This window comes from Pseudorca crassidens, chromosome 12, assembly GCF_039906515.1.
Source record: "Pseudorca crassidens isolate mPseCra1 chromosome 12, mPseCra1.hap1, whole genome shotgun sequence".
NCBI lineage: Eukaryota > Metazoa > Chordata > Mammalia > Artiodactyla > Delphinidae > Pseudorca > Pseudorca crassidens.
The window spans coordinates 76,243,316-76,262,523 of NC_090307.1; the positions used below are offsets into that span (position 1 = coordinate 76,243,316).

Here is a 19,208-nt window from a genome sequence, read left to right on the forward strand (position 1 = left end):
AAGTGAAAAGTCCAAATTCCTAGGTATGGAATCCAAAGGTTCTGTAAAATATGCCTCTCCCCACCCACCTCTCCATCCAGGTAAGATACTGCCTCACCTACAAACCTTAAATTGTGTATGAAGAAATCTCCCCAGTTGGTCAGCACATATTCTCCTTTGAATTAAGTTAGGTGTTTACACGTCTTCACCTATGCTACAGTGTATTCATGTACATATATACACGCAATTATTTCTCATTCACTCATTAAGTATCTCTTAGGCACTTAAAATGTCACCAAAACAGAGAATATTGCCTTCAGGAAGCTTACAGACTAGTAGAAAAAGAAAGTAAATAAACATGTGACAAAATAAACGGAAAAAAGATAATGGATTATGAGTGTTTGTGATCCTTCTTTCTCTCTCTGGCTAAAAGAAAAAAAGTGTTTTGCTACATCAGCTCCTGGATTCTCTTTCATAATGCAGAATCTCAGCAATTAGTGAACAGCAGCAACAAATTTAGAAAGCTGGCAGAATTAACTTAAACTACATGATAGTTGAGTCAAAAAGGAAAATGAACAGAAGAGAGCTAGATTTGCAGTGAATCTGAGGAATCTTTGAAGATTTGTAAAGCAAATTTCAAGAAGTTTTACCCTAACATTATGAATGAAATTCTCCTGATACCCTTGGAAGGAATTAGTTCAGAAAACTGAAATTGCTTTTCAATTAACAAAAGGTGGGAGTGAAGGGTTAAATTACAGGCATAAGGTGCCTATTACCTGTTCATTTTTGAAAAATTAATCCTGCATACAATTAAGGAAAACTGAGTTTTTCACAAAGAGAACAAAAACATACCTCAACCAAGAAGACTAGATTTTCTAAAAGAGTAGGATGTGTTTTCAAGTTACCATCTTTAACTTCTAAGAGATCACCTTTACATTTCCTAAAGACATCTGAAAACAGAAAAATAGTTTATGGTTTTATTCAGCTTTTATTTCAATGTTATTTTTAGGAACACAATGCACAATCTAATAAAGAATAAGCAAATATAAAGACTTAACCCAGAAAGCTCCCCCACCCCAATGAAACAAACACCAAAGAATATCTGTTTTAAGCTCTTTATTTTATTTTATTTTATTTATTTATTGTTTTTGGCTGCATTGGGTCTTTGTTGCTGCCCTCAGGCTTTCTCTAGTTGTGGCGAGCAGGGACTACTCTTCGTTGCAGTGCGCAGGCTTCTCATTGCAGTGGCTTCTCTTGTAGTGGAGCACAGGCTCTAGGCGCGCGGGTTTCAGTAGTTGTGGCACGTGGGCTCAGTAGTTGTGGCTCGTGGGCCCTAGAGCGCAGGCTCAGCAGTTGTGGCTCATGGACTTAGCTGCTCCGCAGCATGTGGGATCTTCCTGGACCAGGGCTTGAACCTGTGTCCCCTGCATTGGGAGGCAGACTCCCAACCACTGTGCCATCAGGGAAGCCCTATTTTAAGCTCTTTAAAAAGCCACACAACTACTGCTCTATTGTCTTCAAAACATAAAAGGCAGACTTATAAATTATATATTCTAGGGTCTAAACACCAGCTACGGGGACTTCCCTGGTGGTCCAGTGGTTAAGACTCCACACTTCCAGTGCAGGTGGCCTGGGTTAATCCATGGTCAGGGAACTAGATCCCACATGCACGCCGCAATTAAGAGTTCACATGCCACAACTAAGGAAGTCCACGTGCTGCAACTAAGGAGCCTGTGAGCCACAACTAAGGAGGCTGCCTGCCGCAACTAAGACCCAGCGCAACCAAATAAATAAATAAATAATTTTTAAAAAATAAATAAAATAAAATATGGGATAACTGTTTAAAAAATAAATAAACACCAGCTACGCCTTTCCAGAGATAGGCCATTGGCACAATAAAAATATGACTTCAAGTGGATGGTTTAAAAGAACTTGTGCCATTATAGACTAAAAGACCAATGTGCATGGTAGAAATGCACCTTCATAACAAGTACCAGGTTTTATTCTCATAATCCTGATCATCTTTTAATTCTCAGTCTTCATTTGAGCAACAAAATAAAAAGACTTTTTAGGCTCCTAAAAAGAAAGACCCTTATAGATTTAAAATGCACAATAATCTATAATGGAAAAGAATCTGAAGCTGTACACCTGAAACTAACACAGTATTGTAAATCAACTATAGTTAAATAAAATAATAATAATTTTTTTAAGTATTTGAGAGAGTTAAAAGAAAATGCATATGTATATTCTTTACCAAATAATTTCATTGCTAGGAATTTAACCCCAAGGAAATACTCAAATAAGTACCCAAACAATTGTGTCCCAAGATATTTATGTCATCATTGTTATGCATAATATATTATGTACTCAGAGCATATAAATAAATCTGGTACACTGATACAATACTGTGGAATATTATGCAGCCCTTAAAACAAATGGGGTGTGTATATAACTGTCATGGTAAAATGTCCAAGATAACAAATAATTAAAGCCAGAAAAGCATGTATTATACCTTTTCATATATTTTTTTTAAAAATCACTACTATGTATTTCCATACACACACATATGACTGTTTAGGTGGTATGTAGAAATACAGACTGCAAAGTGCCAACAGCATGTACCTACTTACTTCTGCAGGAATGGGGCTGGGAAAGGGGAAAAGACCATACCCACTTGTGTACTGTTTTACAATAGGTGTCTACTACTTTTGTAATCAAAACTTTTTAAAGTTAGAAACAAAGTCTTTAAAAATACCAAAAACGTGTGTATTATTATTTTTCAAAACCTCTTGCAAGTTTCTATGAAAAAATGAGCTATTGTCAGACAATCAGATACAATATGGGAATCCACAGTAAGACCACTTACCTTTTAACTGTTCTAGTAAAGACTTAAGACTATTCTCTACTCGCTCCTGGATCTCCATTGTATCCTCTAAAATTGAAACACAATGAAAAACTTTCAATTCAATTTTTAGTAAGATAAAGAAGCAAGACCAATACCTGGAAGCATAGGCAAGGACATTTTGTTTTCTCTTAAGACCCACAGGCCTCTAAATTCCATTACTGAGAGAAAGATGAAGGACAGGAAAAGGAGAAAAGGAAAGAGAAAGGGAAAGAAAAAAGGCAAAGAAAGGTATTAATTACTGTTCTGCCAAAAGCACTACCTAAGATTCTCTAGGAGGACCAGAAATCTATGTGTTTCAAATACTCTAAATGACAGGATCCACAAGCCTTATGACTTGTGAAAAACAAAACACAAACAAAAAAACATGACCTATATGGTATTTGTGACTCTCGCTGGGTTGACAGCTTAGAAAAAAATCTTTTCTCTACGAAGTTTAGGCCTTCGTCTTTCTTTTTTTAAATATTTATTTATTTATTTTGGCCGCACCAGGTCTTTGTTGTGGCATGCGGGATCTTTAGTTGCAGCATGCAGACTTCTTAGTTGTGGCATGCAAACTCTTAGTTGCGGCATGCATGCAGGATCTAGTTCCCCAACCAGGGATCAAACCCCGGCCCCCTGCATTGGGAGCACAGAGCCTTACCCACTGGACCACCAGGGAAGTCCCTAGGCCTTCATTTTTAAGTAAAGAATTTAATCTGATACAAATGAAGTTATTTATAAAACAGAAACAGACTCACAGACATAGAAAACAAATTTATGGTTATCAAAGGGGAATGAGGGAGGGATAAATTAGGAGTTTGGAATTAGCAGATACAAACTACTAGACATAAAACAGATAAACAACAAGGTCCTACTGCATAGCACAGGGAACTATATTCAGTATCCTATCATAAACCAGAATGGAAAAGAATATGAAAATACATGTATATATATACAGGTATAACTGAATCACTTTGCTGTACACCAGAAACTAACATAACATTGTAAATCAACTATACTTCAATTTAAAAAAAATTTTTAAATGAATGAATGAAAAGAATTCAACTTGAAATCCAACAATATTTCAACAAATCAAGGATTTCTTCAACTTTTGGCCCTAAAAAATGATTTTAAATATGGAAGAGACTTAAAACAAAAGTGGGAAAATGAGGGAAAGGGAGTGAGCAGCATTTAGAGGTGCGGGGGTGGGGTGTGGGGGGCGCAGCAGGGCGGATTAAAAAAAAATATGGAATGGACTTAAGCTTCTAAACATTATTTTGTAAACTGTTTAATGGACTTTCTTGTATAGCAAACCAGAGATTCCAGAACAGCTTCCACCTCCCATCTCCTCCAAATTTTTCCAAATATGTGAGGTTATAGATATTTTGTTGCATTTACTAAGTTTTCAGTGACAAAGACGCTGTAAACATACTCATGCAAGTATACACTTACCTAAACCATTGATGTCCAGCTCATAAATATCACTAACAAGATAAAAAGAGCTGGTCTGACACTGAGAACAGCCAGAATTAAAGAATCCAGCCATTCTGGTAGGTACAGGACCAAGGAAAGGATACTGGAAAGGAAAAAAAGTTCTTTAAATGTTCTTTAAATCCACTGAAATTTAAATTCATAAAATACAAAATGAGAAAACAAGGAACTGGATAAAAATCTATCTCCATGATTAAGTTACAAAGCACTGATCAGCAAGCTAATAATAACCAAATCATTATGGTGAAAACAGAAACGCTGTATTAATTTGTTGACAGGTATTAAAAAGTTTACCATCACAAAAAAGCTATTTTGCTTTTCCTCACTATCCAATTTGGATACTGAGGAAGCATCTGCAATTCCCCAAGTTTAAAAAGTTTGTCTTTTTCCTGTAGATGCCATAAAGTGGGACAAAATACTGTTCTTTACTACTCACCCATCCCCAATTCCTATTTTCAAAAAGACAGTACATATTATTGCAGCTTTGATTGTAAATACGCACTGATGATACCTGAATGTCCTTCTCAATAAATCGCTTTCCCGTCTCCAGGGCCACCTCCAGCTGTTGAAGGAGCAAACGGAAAATATCAATCCGGGAGGATACTCCATTCTCAGTGGTCTTCTCTGAGTTCTCTGGCCCAACAGAATGGTTAAGACTTGGAAGTCCACTGATCAGCCTCAAGGTTAAGGAACGGATTCTTAACCACATTGTCTCCTCCTCCAAGGAAAGTTTCTTATGTTCTTCAGAAACATCCCTTAAAAAGAAACATCCACAAACCATCCATTTTATTCATGTTAACTTTAAAGCTTTCAAAGTTCACTTTCATCAGTCAAGACGCCTTTGAATGGTCTCAGCTGTCATTTAATAGCTGAATGATCTTGGACAAACCAAAACAGTCCAAGTCCCCATTTCGGTATCCATAAAATGGGAAAGATAACCTACCTAACAGGTCGTTTTCCCCTCACATGAGATTCATTTTTCTGATGATAAAATACATAATATAAAAAATTCAAATGACAGAAAAGTAAAAAAAGTAAAAGGAAAACGGGACCTGATAACCAAGAACCCACAATATATATATATTTTTTAACCACCAAAATGGTTTTATTTTTGACTGCCAACATGCACAACAATGCATTACTTTGGTTTCCTTAAACATTACTTAAGTACGCATTAGAAATATATGTTTACATTTAAGAAATGTAACACATTAAAAAACTCCTCCATAAACAAATTCTTTCTCAATATATTTTCCTGCTTTGTTTCACACATAAATAACATAATCTACAAAGTAATAAATAAAACTATTAACTCTTATGACCTAAAAGTATATACAAATTTTGGAACCTGACAAGAATGTCCTTTATCTGATTTTATATAAATAACAACATGCAGTATTTGCAATGTTTTTTAATTAAATGAATGACTTACAATCAAAACTTTTATTTTCTCCCAACCAGTTCTCCCTATAATAGACCTTCAGTGTACTTGGTAAAGATGTCATGTATTTAAAAAGTCAAAGTGGTCAAAAGACTAGATTTTTAAAATAGAACAGAAGCTTGCCATTAAATATTATTAAGCCTTATTAAAATCACTTCTGTTTGTCTGAAGAACAAAAAATGTTCCCAAAGAGTATATGCTTGTACTATCTTTTTTTTCCTTTTTTTTAAAATTTTTGGCTGCGCCCCGCAGCATGTGCACCCCTCACCAGGGATCAAACCCGCACCCCCTGCATTGGAAGGTGGAGTCTTAACCATTGGACCTGATTTCCAGGTAAGTCCCTATACTATCATTTAAATGGAAGCTAACAAAGTCTTAAAAAAATCAGATTAAATTTGTATTAGTCTTGGGAGAAATATTCCACTGAGATTCTGTTATAGGAACAGAATCCATGCTATCCTAAGTTTTCTAAAATTTATTTTGAACGATCACTTCAATTAGTTAAAACTTTCAGGGTAAAAATGACACATAAAAACGATCTTAGAAAGGCATATTTAGAATTCCTGATACAGAACACTTGATTATTTAGTTTTTGTTTAATGACTGGAAATCTTTATTCCTTCAGAAAATAATAACATTATTTGTTGAGTGATACCATCTATTTAGTGATTTACTAGATAACCACTCAAGGTATATTAAGTAAGCACTCAAATTATTTTTATGTAACAAAAGTAAAAAACACTTTTCATGTTGGAATTGTTTCATTATGCATTATTATTTTTAAGGCCGTGATTTACAGAGTATAAAAATTAGAAAGAAAAACATTCTCAATTAATATTCTCACTAAATTTAGATGATTCAAATGATAAATAATAGTAAGCTAAGCACTGTCACTAGATTTTAAATTAGATTTTAAAACCTAAGTTTCTAAGTTTCATTTTCAATCAATACAAATATGATCTGCTTCACACTATTAACTGCCAGTCAAACTTTATGTTTAAAAAAACTAAATATTCTTTGTTAAAGAGCAGTTTACAACAAATGTTTTTCCATGCTCTTATAAAAAAAGATTCTGATATGCATAATGAATCTAAGTCAAAATCCACAAATGGTAGCCAAAATTGTCAACTTTCAGCCTAACACAACATAAATCCAGTTATTCTGCATAAACAATTCAAAATTAAAGTTTATAACGGAGGGCTTCCCTAGTGGCGCAGTGGTTGAGAGTCCGCCTGCCGATGCAGGGGACACGGGTTCGTGCCCCGGTCCGGGAAGATCCCACATGCCACGGAGCGGCTGGGCCCGTAAGCCATGGCCGCTGAGCCTGCTCGTCCGGAGCTTGTGCTCCGCAACGGGAGAGGCCACAACAGTGAGAGGCCCGCGTACCGCAAAAAAAAAAAAAAAAAAAAAGTTTATAAGGGAAATGTCAACAACTCATAACTACAATATTACTAATGATGGAGAACCCACAATATTAACATGCTTGGTATAGATCCTTTCAGACTTTTGCAATACGATATACGAAAATGAACTACAAATATTTATGTAATATACTTTAAACAGATAAAATGGGTTCACAGTGTTTATACTATTTTGCAAACTGCATCTTTTTATGACAGTGTGTACAGAAAACAGTTAACACAGGGCTTGCCTTGTGGTGCAGTGGTTAAGAATCTGCCTGCCAATGCAGGAGACATGGGTTTGAGCCCTGTTCTGGGAAGATCCCACATGCCACGGAGCAACTAAGCCTGTGCACCACAACTACTGAACCTGTGCTCTAGAGTCCATGAGCCACAACTACTGAGCCTACGTGCCGCAACTACTAAAGCCTGCGTGCCTAAAGCCCGTGCTCCACAACAAGAGAAGCCATGACAGTGAGAAGCCTACTCACTGCAACCAAGAGTAGCCCCCACTCACCACAACTAGAGAAAGCCCACACACAGCAACGAAGACCCAACACAGTCAAAAATAAAACAAACAAATAAATAAATAAATAATCCCCCCACCAAATATTCTTTAAAAAAAAAAAAGTTAACATAGCAACCGTGAGGCTATTATCTTCAGAAGGGCCTACTTGCAAGGTTGGCCCTTGTCTGATGTCTGGGAACCTAGCAGGCCAACCATTCCCTAAATGACAAGAGTGGCTCACCTGCCTAGATTGTTCATACAAATTATGTGGTTAAGGGTGAACAGTGCTTTCCTTCTGGGAGTCTGAAATATTGGTACATGCTAGATAGACTGAGGGTGCCTACATCACCAGCCGATGAAAACCTTGGGCACCAAATCTTTAATGGGCTTCTCTGGGCAGAAATATTGCACAGAAATACCGCATTTTTTGCTGCTGGAAAAAGGAGCACACGCTCAGTATATTCCTTCATAGGAGGGAGAGAACACTGCAAGTTTGTGCATGGAGTTTTCTGAACTCCACCTGTATGTCTTTCCCTTTGCTGATCCTATCATGTATCCTTTTGTTATAAAACAACTTAGTTGTGAGTCCAACTACATGTAGAATCCCATGAGTCCTGGCAAATCACTGAATGTAGTCTTGGCAGCCCCCAAATTACAGCATATTCAGAACTACCTTCTATACATGTCTCTGCATACTTGTGCACTTATTCCTTAGTTTCCACTTTCCTAGAAGTGGTTCTCCTGAATTAAATGGTACACAGCCTTTTCAATCTTGATACATATAACTAAAATTCCCTATAGAAAGGTTATATAAATTTTACTGCCATATAAACTCACAACAACCACTTTCCCATAACCTAGCTGAGAACAAGGATTAATCTTTTTTTATGGGATAGGTTAAATCTTCGTCTGATAGATTAAAATACAAATCTTTATTGCTGTAAAGTACATTTCTTTAATTTCCTATTAAACCCTTTGCCCCATTTGTTTTTCATTTATCTTCTTCTTATTGATTTATTGAGTTCTCTGTATATGTGAAGGATATTAATATATATGAAGAAATTTACCAATTTACCAGATACCTCTAGAACTTGTTAACAAATTTACTTCTATATAGAAGACTAATATTTACAGGTCAAATCCTTTGTTTCCAGATCTGATGTAATGCTGAGAAAGACTGTCCCAACCATTTAAAAATATTTTTTATATTTTCTTCTAAGTTTTAACATATAACCTTTAATCCATCTGGAATCTGTTTTCATGTATGCTGTGAAGGAGGAATTAACTTTTAGATTAACCAGTAATCTCAACATAGGGGTGAGGTTTTCTTTTCTTCCTTTGGCTTACCTATATTTTCTGATCCCTACAATAAAAATGTTATTATATATACATAATATATAATATAATATATAAAACTCTTAAATTCATCTTGATTCTTTAAAAATAAATTGCTTGGGGTTAAATTCAAGTTACCTGTCTTTTGGATCCCAGCTAAAGAAAACATTTAAGTCTCTGTTGTCTCGCAAGGCTTCCCATGGAATGTCATCTTCTTCTGGCCGAAGATTCATTGACTTTATACTTTCTGCTAAGCTGGTTGATCTGTGATAATGAAAATTTATTTAAGTATTATTCAATAATAAAATAGTCATGAAAACATGTTAGCCAGGACTTTGTTTTACTAGAAAGAGAGAAAAGGAAAGAGTGAAAGAAGAAAGGAAGGCTTTATTTAATATTAGGAAGTAAAAGCTCATATAACGTGAAATAGAACCAAGCACTGGTTCTGGCCTGCTACACAGCAAAAGAAAGGCATCTGGAGGCCCAACCAAAATAAAGTTCATCAGCATTAATTCCTGAAATCCCATGTTTGCAGGGTATGGGGAAGCTTGTAAACATAATATGGGCCAGGGATGATGACCATGGCCTAGCTGGTTTCTGTATGGAACCTGGGATGGTGCTGGCAGTACCCTATCATTCCCCATGACAGGCACCTTCCCCTTTCTTCCCTGTCCCCTCCTACATTTTTTTTTTCCCATTTTTCTTTAGCTTAAGCCCGCTAATGACACCCATGAGGCCCATTAATGGCTCTCAGCATCTGATCTAATCTCTTAGTTCCTTATTAGCTCTTGTGCAATACTTACACATTTGCTTCAAGTAGAAGGTCTAACAACATCCGTTCAGTACGGACTTGTGCAAAATGAAGAGAATTATTCAGCCTGTTCCTAAAAGCGATAAACTCTGGGATCTTCTCAAATGCACCATATTTGTAAGCTTGAATAATATATTCTGAGGTCTGGGAAGGAAAGACATCACCTTGGTATAAACATTTCACATGTCAGGTAACGAAGACATACCTTGCCAGACAAAACAAAACAACACTCAAACTAAAATTAAGATGTTGAATCTAATCTTTAAAGTTCTTGGTCACCAAACAGAATATCAGCTTTTAAAAATGATATTTTTCTTCTATCCTATACTGGAGTCAAATGTCTTCTTCAGTAATATTACTACTAATAATATTTAGCTGCTGCTACCACCATGTAGACTTTCTCCTAGCAGTTATGTTCATTTCAACAGGACTGAAGGTTTTGTTATACCACATCAGTCAAGGTTTTGGTTAGTGCCATTGTGGAAGGGATATTACTCCATGTTTTTCTGCATCTAAGATAAACTTTGTTTTATACAAAGTTCCCAAAATACCAGAATAATATAACCATCCCACCACCACCACAAATAAAAATTACTGTCCTTCAGAAAAAAGACAGGCTGCTCCCTGGTTTTGTTTACTTCTGAATAATATATCACAAACATAGGAATATGTGTATTGCATCAAGATAGAAGACACCAAACAAAAGACCTATAAAAATTCATGTCATCATCCATTCTGAGGACAGAAAATGCAAAAACCAGGTTACCTGTCCATCCAAACTACTATGCTAGAAAATCCCATAACATACACCACATGTGCTTTAATTAGATTAATACATATATACAGATGAAACATGAACAGAGGCAAGATAAAGAATCCTAAACAGAAATTCTGGCACAACAGAAGAAAATCTCAGGGAAGAACATTTCATGGGTGTGGGCCTACGCCATCAGGATCGGAAGTCAGAAGGGCACCCTTTTGGGCTAAGTAAAGTACTAAACTCAAAGTTGATGTCTGCCCCCAAAGATCCTTTCTAGAAAAGACAGTCTTTTTGCACAGCCTCAGTCAGCTCTGCCCCCATCTCCATTATGACCGAATAATTTGCCCAATAGGAAAATAGGCCAATAGTCAACAACATACCCTCTGATACACAGCCTCGCAGGGTTCATTTCAGGCCGCGGGATTGCGCCACGGGCGCTAATTCAACTGCATTCGATGCGGCTTTTAAACCCCCATGGGACACCTCGGCGAGCTGTTTGCCTGCAGTATCTGGAGAAATTAAAGACGGACGGACACAAGAAAATTAAAAAGATTACTTGTGATCCTGCAGGTTTAAAGAAGGACTATCTGAAAAAGCTCAAGTGTACCTTCTAGCTTGATTAAAGGACAGTGATACGCTCAGTCAAGAAGAGGCCAGGATACCCTAAACACATATGCCTATCCAATGGCCTCTTGGTTTGGAAAACATAGCAAGGTTTACCAACAGTCCTTGCAACAGGACCTTACAGTTTGAAAAAAACGGCTGGTTAGTAACATATGATCCAGCAACTAATCAGGATAAAAATTTGACTTTGGTGATTCCAATCAAATTTATTAATTACAGTTCCAAAATATACTATGGTTAAAGGAAAGAACTCAGCCTTACCAAGTGCAGAGGAAGTTTTAACTTCTGAGTGGTCCATGGAATACCACTTTAGAAAAAAGGCAAGAGAAAAATAAGGGGCCACAAAAAAGGAATGCAGTCCTTTAACAAACTAAGAAGGCAACTATAGTTCTCTGGCTTCTTTTTTTAAGATAGTCCTCCTTTAATACTGCAGTAAAGTATCACTGCAGAGCTAGAAAAGGGCCTGGGCAGCTACCAATAGGACAGACTGAGGAAGCACCATGATTTGAAGAAACAACGACCTATTGGAACTGCAGGCAAAACTGGAAGCCATGGGTACTTTAAAGACTTCTGAATATCAGAGAATGTTGTCTGTACCCATTTCTACTCATTTATGCACCAATGAGGCTATTGAGATCCCATATGGATTCCTGAAATGAACCCTGGTCACTGTAAAAATTAGCGAAATACATGGACATCAAACCCTTGAATAATGATCTTCATGAATACCTAAAATGCAGACTTGTAAAGGCAATTTTTTTTAAAGTACGAACATGGAAGTTACTTTTGGAGATATGTAAATCTAAACTCTAGTTTTATATTATAAAACTCTATTCCAAATAAGATGACAGCAGACAACGACCTTTCCAAAAAGAAAACCCCTACATCGACCTTCCAAATACAACTTTCAATCCCATAGCACAAAGCCTTACAAAGCAGATTTCCATTTAAGGAGTAGATGTTCTTTCAAAGAGCTAGTTGGTAATTGAAATACATCAGTCACTCAAGGAAAAACCATCTGGGGGTGCCAAAAACTACCAAGAATAAAAGATGTAGAGCATAGAGCTTTAGCTTTCCAGAGATGTATTTCTAATACTATCAGAAGGTTTAACACATACAGTGTAACACTACAATCGTGATCTTTCTTAGCTTCAAACTCCTGTAGGAAACAGTCCACACCACAGTCTCCATTTTCCTATTCTGGGACTTGGGCTGGGCATTACGGTTTAAAGTATGTTTTCCTTGCTGTACTGTGTTTTGCTTTTACCTCCAGAACCTAGCCCCCTCCATGCTCTCTCCCCAGTTATCTACTTTAATGTGATTAAATAGCTGTTTTCTTAGTTAGTAGTAATAAAAATAAATTTCAAGCAGAGAGTCCTAGTCCCAGATTAATAAAATGCTTTACTTTTATCAGCTTCAGCATCACATACATTCAGATGAATTAGTCACTCCTGTCACACACAACCATCAGCAAAATATCAAACAAAGATACAAAAAGCCACTGAGGACAACATGCCCTCTCATATCACTCCTGGGGATCTCCTTTCCCTATTACAATACTTTCGTGTGTGTGTGTGTGTGTGTGTGTGTGTGTGTGTGTGTGTGTGTGTGTGTGTGTGTGTGTGTGTGTGTGTGTGTGTGTGTGGTTTTCAAAACACTTCCTCAGACACAGTATTTGTGGGAAGAAAAATTAAAGCTTGATTTTTATTAGTATAAAATAATGTGCCTTTATTGACCAACTCACGAACAATATAGTTCTTCTAGAATGCTGGATGACTGAAAACTGGAGTAAAACCAAACACCAGGCTTGGATTAATCCCTTATTTACCCCCCACATCCACATCAAGCTATTTGAGAAACAAAAGTTTGAAAAGGATTCTTCACTATATCAAATGTTTACTTAACCTCTTCCTTAGAAACACAGTAATCAGAGCCAGAATAATGAGATTTGAAATACACTTTTCTTTTGATTTTTTCCTCAGTTAGTGAAACTTCTTGAAAACAGAGAAGGGCAAGCATGGATACTTTTTTTTTTTTTAAATTTTTATTGGAGTATAGTTGCTTTACAATGTTGTGTTAGTTTCTACTGTACAGCTAAGTGAATCAGCTATATGTACACATATATCCCCTCTTTTTTGGATTTCCTTCCCATTTAGGTCACCACGGAGCACTGAGTAGAGTTCCCTGTGCTATACAGTAGGTTGTCATTAGTTATCTATTTTATACATAGTATCAATAGTGTAGATATGTCAATCCCAATCTCCCAATTCATCCCACGCTCCCCCATTCCCCCTTGGTATCCATGTCTATGTCTCTATATCTGCTTTGGAAACAAGATCGTCTATACCAATTTTTTCAGATTCAACATACATGCATTAATATACGATATTTGTTTTTCTCAAGCACAGATACTTGAATATACAGTGAAAACTCACAGATTTATAACTCAACTGCCCACTTATGCTAAGAGATTTTAGAACCAAGGTCCTAGAGATGCCCTTCTGACAGTGAAGCCAGGCTAGCAGCTTCTGAGCAATATGTTTAAACGCTGATGCCCACTTCTGTCTCTCCCTGATCAGAAGCTAGGGCACAAAATGAGGTTTGAACAGAGATACAATCACTGTTGGGAAGTGGAGCCATGGGTGGAAAGGGATAGAGCTCAAAAGCCAACTGATGATGCAAAGATCACAACCCCGTGCTACACCAGCCCTCTAGGCCATGACCTGAAGTGTGTCAGAATATAATTATTGCAAGATGAGAACAATAAACCTATATTCTATTGGTCAGAAATGCTTTTGCCCTGTCCCAGCTTTCTATTTAACACAAGCTTAAAGAATTAGATGGAAGATAAATTAGGTATAGCAGTCATATTTACAAATGGGTTTTTTAAAAAATCCTCATGAGTGCTTTGCCAAGAAGAACCTCAGAAACCAGCTTCCTTGCCAAGTTTCTTAGTTGCTGTCAGACCATGAAAAATGGAACACTATGGGCAGATACCTGGCATGGCGAAATTCCAGGTGATGAGTCTTAGAAGCACATGAGAAGCAAGCAGGTAGTGTGACCACTGTAGAGAGGCACCTTATCTCCACATATGTTCCTGGATGGTTTTACATACCTCGACTGAGTAGAGACCATATACTTTTTCCACAATAATTTCTGCTTAACTGACAAGTGGAGATCACATCTGCTTGCAGTGAAAAATATGGCGCAAATCCCATCCTTTCATTATGGCACATAAAAGCTCTATCTTATTTATTGTTACTTTAAAAAACATACTACTGACCTAAGTTTCTTAAAGTGTCCTGAATTGGTCAATTTTATAATTGTAAGAAAAGATAAGTATACTCTGTTGATAAAGAACATGGTGGTTATCAACTTCAGAAATCAATAAAAGTAAGCGAGAACAACTGCTATCGCAAAATCATATATGGCATCCCAGGCTATACACTCTTATGGGCTATTTCTTATACCCTTAGAAAGTCTCTTAGAGATTAAAACACAGACCTAAGAGGCACTTCATATTCTGCTAATACCCAGTTTTAAATGCACCTTCTTATGGATTCTATTAAACATACCCTTACGAACAAACACAAAAACTCCTTACCTCTACCTAACAGCCTTGGCCAGTAAGCTATAGACTAAGGGCACATGTGAGTACAGCGTGGTGCACCTTAATATGTGTACTTGTGACCCGAGGGAAGATGCTCTCTGAATCATGTTCTTTCAGCAGGCCAAGACCATATTAAAAAATAAAATTTTTTTTCACTTACATCTTTCTGGTTGGAGTGGAAAAACCTGAGCGCGAAGTTACAGGACTGGGATGCAGCAGCATACTGACCTAGGGATTCGGCGTATCGGGTCAAAAGGTAACTAGGTCGGAAGGAAAGAAAAAAAAGGTTATACCTACCCACCTCTAGTATCAAATACTACACTTCAAATTACTATGGTAGAAAAACAGCTAAGCATACGAAAAGTTAAAACATGCGGCCATAGAAATGATCTAATTCACAGAATCAAATTTTAAAAAACAGCAAAGTTAATTCAGTTTTGTGGGAGACCTAAAGCTCTATGCCATGCTTTCTTACACTCAGATGATTAATGGAACACAAGTTGTTAGAGAACAGAATATTGTCTTCCTAAAACAGCTCTACAGGACACAGAGAAAATACCCTTGATTCATCACAAAGAATAGTCAAAATACAAATTCAAAGGATCTCTGGGGTCAACATACAAGTGTCAACCTCAACTGCAAGGCAGAAGTAAAGACTTGAAAACAATGTGTGCTAAGAAAAAGAGTTCAAAGTATATAACTGTTACCTGTATCTGGGAAAAACTTTTTTTTTTAACCATTTCTAAATTGTACACATTTGAAATTACCACAAAATGCTGAGAAAGATAAAACTCTTTCTGCTTTGCAATGGGTCATAACAGGTGATTAATCTACAAAGCTTAATACCGGGAACAACTTTTCTGCTAAAATCAAAATGTTAAGAATTCCATATATGAGGACCCCACACTGCTGTAGCTGGCTGCTCATTATTCAGAGTATATACTACCAACCCAATGGTGTCATGCTGGATATGCTTAGCATCAAGGCTGGAATACAGATCCACCACCGGTTCAAATGCCCCCAGCATACAGTAGATTCGAACAAGCAGCAATTTGAATTGAGCATTGGAAGGGCTGTGAGTTAGTCCCTCTTCCAGCAAAGTCAGGGCCTGCCACACAGCGGTCTCATCACCTAGAACCAAAATATAACAGCATTATCCACAGACCTTGACAGCAAATGGGGGTTTCTCAAAAATAAAAAATAAAAACTAACTGACACCATCACCTCCCCTAAGTATTCTAAGGATGTGGTTGGGTGGCAGAGAACAAATTTTAGATACACACCTGTAACCAAAATAGGGAATTTCCCTGAAAAGACAGTCCCTCAATAGTTACCTCAGTTCTTAAACCTGCATCTGCAAAAATGATGCAAACTTTGAGCTGCCAGGTCTTAAAGAGAAGTCTGGAATCTCACAGGATCCTAGATTCTGAGAAGAGATGGACTTTGAAGGAGAAGTAGAATCCACCAACCTTCCCAGTACAGGATTTTCTCTACAAGACCCCAGACAGATGCTTTCTCTTGACATCATTTTTCTTCCACATGTAACTCTACTAACAGATGTCAACTAATATTTGAAAAAAGAACTGCTCATTAATAACCAAACTAAAATGATACACATTTTTGGCCTACTAAAATTCAAAACGTTACATGCATCAATATTCTTAAAGAAAAAGTAATTTCTCTTTTATGAAATTATCTGAAGAAAATAATATGAAATGCAGATAAAGCTTTATATACAAAAACATTCACTGTACTAATAATGGGGGGATGATTAAGTAAACTGTAGTTACACCCACACAGGGAAACACCATACAGCCATTTAACGTTAACAAGGAGTTTTTAACAGCAAGGGAAAATAATTATGCAATAATGATCAGTAAAACGTACAGAATTCAAACTAGTATGAAGAGTTCATCTCAAGTATTTAAAACATTCACAGAGAAAGAGAGAAGGAAATATGCAAAAATGTTAGTCTTTTGGAAGTTGGAAAAGCGAGATTAAAATAAACCATTTGCCAAATTTTTACGAGCTACTTTTACAGTTAGAAAAAACAGCTAAAATAAAAAGCTCCCCCTCAAAAAAACAAAAAAGCTCCATGCACTGAGCTTTTAAAATTATATTCTATATGCTTTTTTCCAAAAGAAACAAGACATAACCAAAAATTGGGGATTTAGATAAATATCATCCATAATCCTACCTAAACTACGTAAACCACCCATGATCTACTCAAACTACCATTGTGATTAATGTACTGCTTTTGAACTATCAATTATGTATACATAACGTTACTATGTATCAATTATAGCTCAATAAAACGAGAGGAGAAAAAATGACATCCTTCACTCCCTATTTTATTTTTGCAGCACAATTTTACACAGTAGTAATCATGGCATACACCCGATTTTGTGTTTTCCCATGTTGCTCCCTGGTCTTCACAATCATAATTTTATTTAATTCAACACTCAGTGACCTAAACTCTGCAGTAACACTAGATATAACACCCAAAGATAAGAGTCATAGGTGGTTCCAGGCCTCAAGAGGTTCAGAATTGAGTAGAAGAGATAGTTGGACAATTATAGATAATAGATAATTTTTTAAGTCCTACTTATTCAAGGATAACCAATACCAGAATTTTTTTAAAAAACTTCTTGAAGATCTCTTTTAAATAGAAACAAAATTTCAAAGTAAATAGTAAAAAAAAAAAAAAGGTTTAATTTACACTTCTGAACTATTAAACCCAACATTATGATGACATTTATCATCTTATTTTATTTTGCAAAATTTAGAATATAACTACAACTCTATGCCAAATCAAAGAGCATCGAGGGTTGATGAGGATTTGGGGGACAGAATTTTTTAAATCAAATTTTATAATATAACAAAATGATATAATAAAAAGATATAAGATAAATAAATTCTGGGGATATAATGTACAGTATGGTGACTACAGTTAACCACACTGTACTGTGTATTTCAAAGTTGCTAAGAGAGTAGATGTTAATAGTTCTCATCACAAGGGAAAAAAAAGTAGCTATGTGAGGTAATGGACTTTAACTAAACTTATTGTGGTAATCATTTTGCGATATATCACTATATTGTATACCTTAAACTAATACAATGTATCACTATATTGTATACCTTAAACTAATACAATGTAATGTATCAATTATAGCTCAATAAAACTAGAGGAGAAAAAATGGCATCCTTCACTCCCCATTTTATTTTTGTAGCACAATCATAAAGAAATGCTTTTTTGCAAAAAATATTTGAGAGCATCATCAATTTAACCTTAAAATGCTCTTCTTAATCCTGTCACATTCAAATCAGTCTCTTTCAACATCCTCACCAATTTTCTATACATTTCTAATTTTTGTCATATCCACCTTGAACAATGACTATTGTTCCAGCCTACAACTGGAACATTCAACATCACTTTCACTGACTTCAAGAAACCTTGCATCTATATATATATAATATCTAGAACTTCCCATGTATTTGCACTGTATGATTTTGGACAACCCACCTAACTTCTTTCTCTCTGCCCTGTATTTCCCACATCTGTAAAACTGTAACGATCTTAACTGTACTGTTACAAGGTTTAAAATTAGCTAATTCATATAAAGCACTTTCAAGTGCCTGATGATCCACAACTGTTAACTGTTATTACTATTATATGGTCAGATATCTTGCTCCAAAACCAAGAGATTAGCAAAGCCACAGTCACTATGAGCAAGAATAGATGCCAGGAATAAGTGGGGAAGGGTACGAGTAGGGGCCAAATTACTAAGTAGTCAGTTCATTAATGGTTTTACATTAAGATGACTTTTACAGCCCTATGCAACCTCCTGAATGTGGGGTTCCAGATACCAAGTACTCTGATGAAAAGGATTTCATCCCCATCCCCGGTACAATACAGTATAACAAGTACTATCATATGGATATACACAACGTCCTACAAAAGTTCAGAAGGGGCATAAAATCTGCAATGAGGAAGGGGGTGAAATCAAGACAGGCTTGTCAGAGGCACTGTTTGAGTAAAAGTGAGATGAAGGAGGTAAGAAAGTTATTTCAAAGAGAGGTAACATGATGTTCAGTGATAGTAGCAAAAAAAAAAAAAAAAAAAAGTAGATTTAGGGCCTTAAGTACTAAGAATCTGGAGATGTAGACAGACACTAGATTATAGAGAGCATTGTAAACCATCCTAATAAGGCTGACCTTTATCCTCAGGAAAATAGGGCATATCTGAAGGATTTTAAGCATGAGAAGATAGTATCAAAATTGAGTGCTTCGTTAAATGACCCATGAGGGCAGGGTTGTGTCTGTCTTGCACAGCACTGTCTCCCAGCCCTGTTTCTTCTGCAGTTT

At 36.3% G+C, this 19,208-nt stretch overlaps 1 protein-coding gene across 2 annotated transcripts in view; it reads right to left on the minus strand.

Annotated features, from left to right (window-relative positions):
• NAA25 (N-alpha-acetyltransferase 25, NatB auxiliary subunit) overlaps positions 1-19,208 on the minus strand; it is a 73,760-nt gene that overhangs the window by 15,681 nt on the left and 38,871 nt on the right. For both annotated transcript variants that reach the window (XM_067700613.1, XM_067700612.1), the window contains exons 14-21: positions 15,794-15,974; positions 15,004-15,103; positions 9,842-9,993; positions 9,177-9,302; positions 4,866-5,109; positions 4,316-4,439; positions 2,846-2,911; positions 832-929 (exon numbers count right to left, since the gene is read on the minus strand). In XM_067700613.1, coding sequence (XP_067556714.1) covers positions 832-929; positions 2,846-2,911; positions 4,316-4,439; positions 4,866-5,109; positions 9,177-9,302; positions 9,842-9,993; positions 15,004-15,103; positions 15,794-15,974 — 1,091 coding nt within the window. The remainder of the gene's footprint in view (positions 1-831; positions 930-2,845; positions 2,912-4,315; positions 4,440-4,865; positions 5,110-9,176; positions 9,303-9,841; positions 9,994-15,003; positions 15,104-15,793; positions 15,975-19,208) is intronic.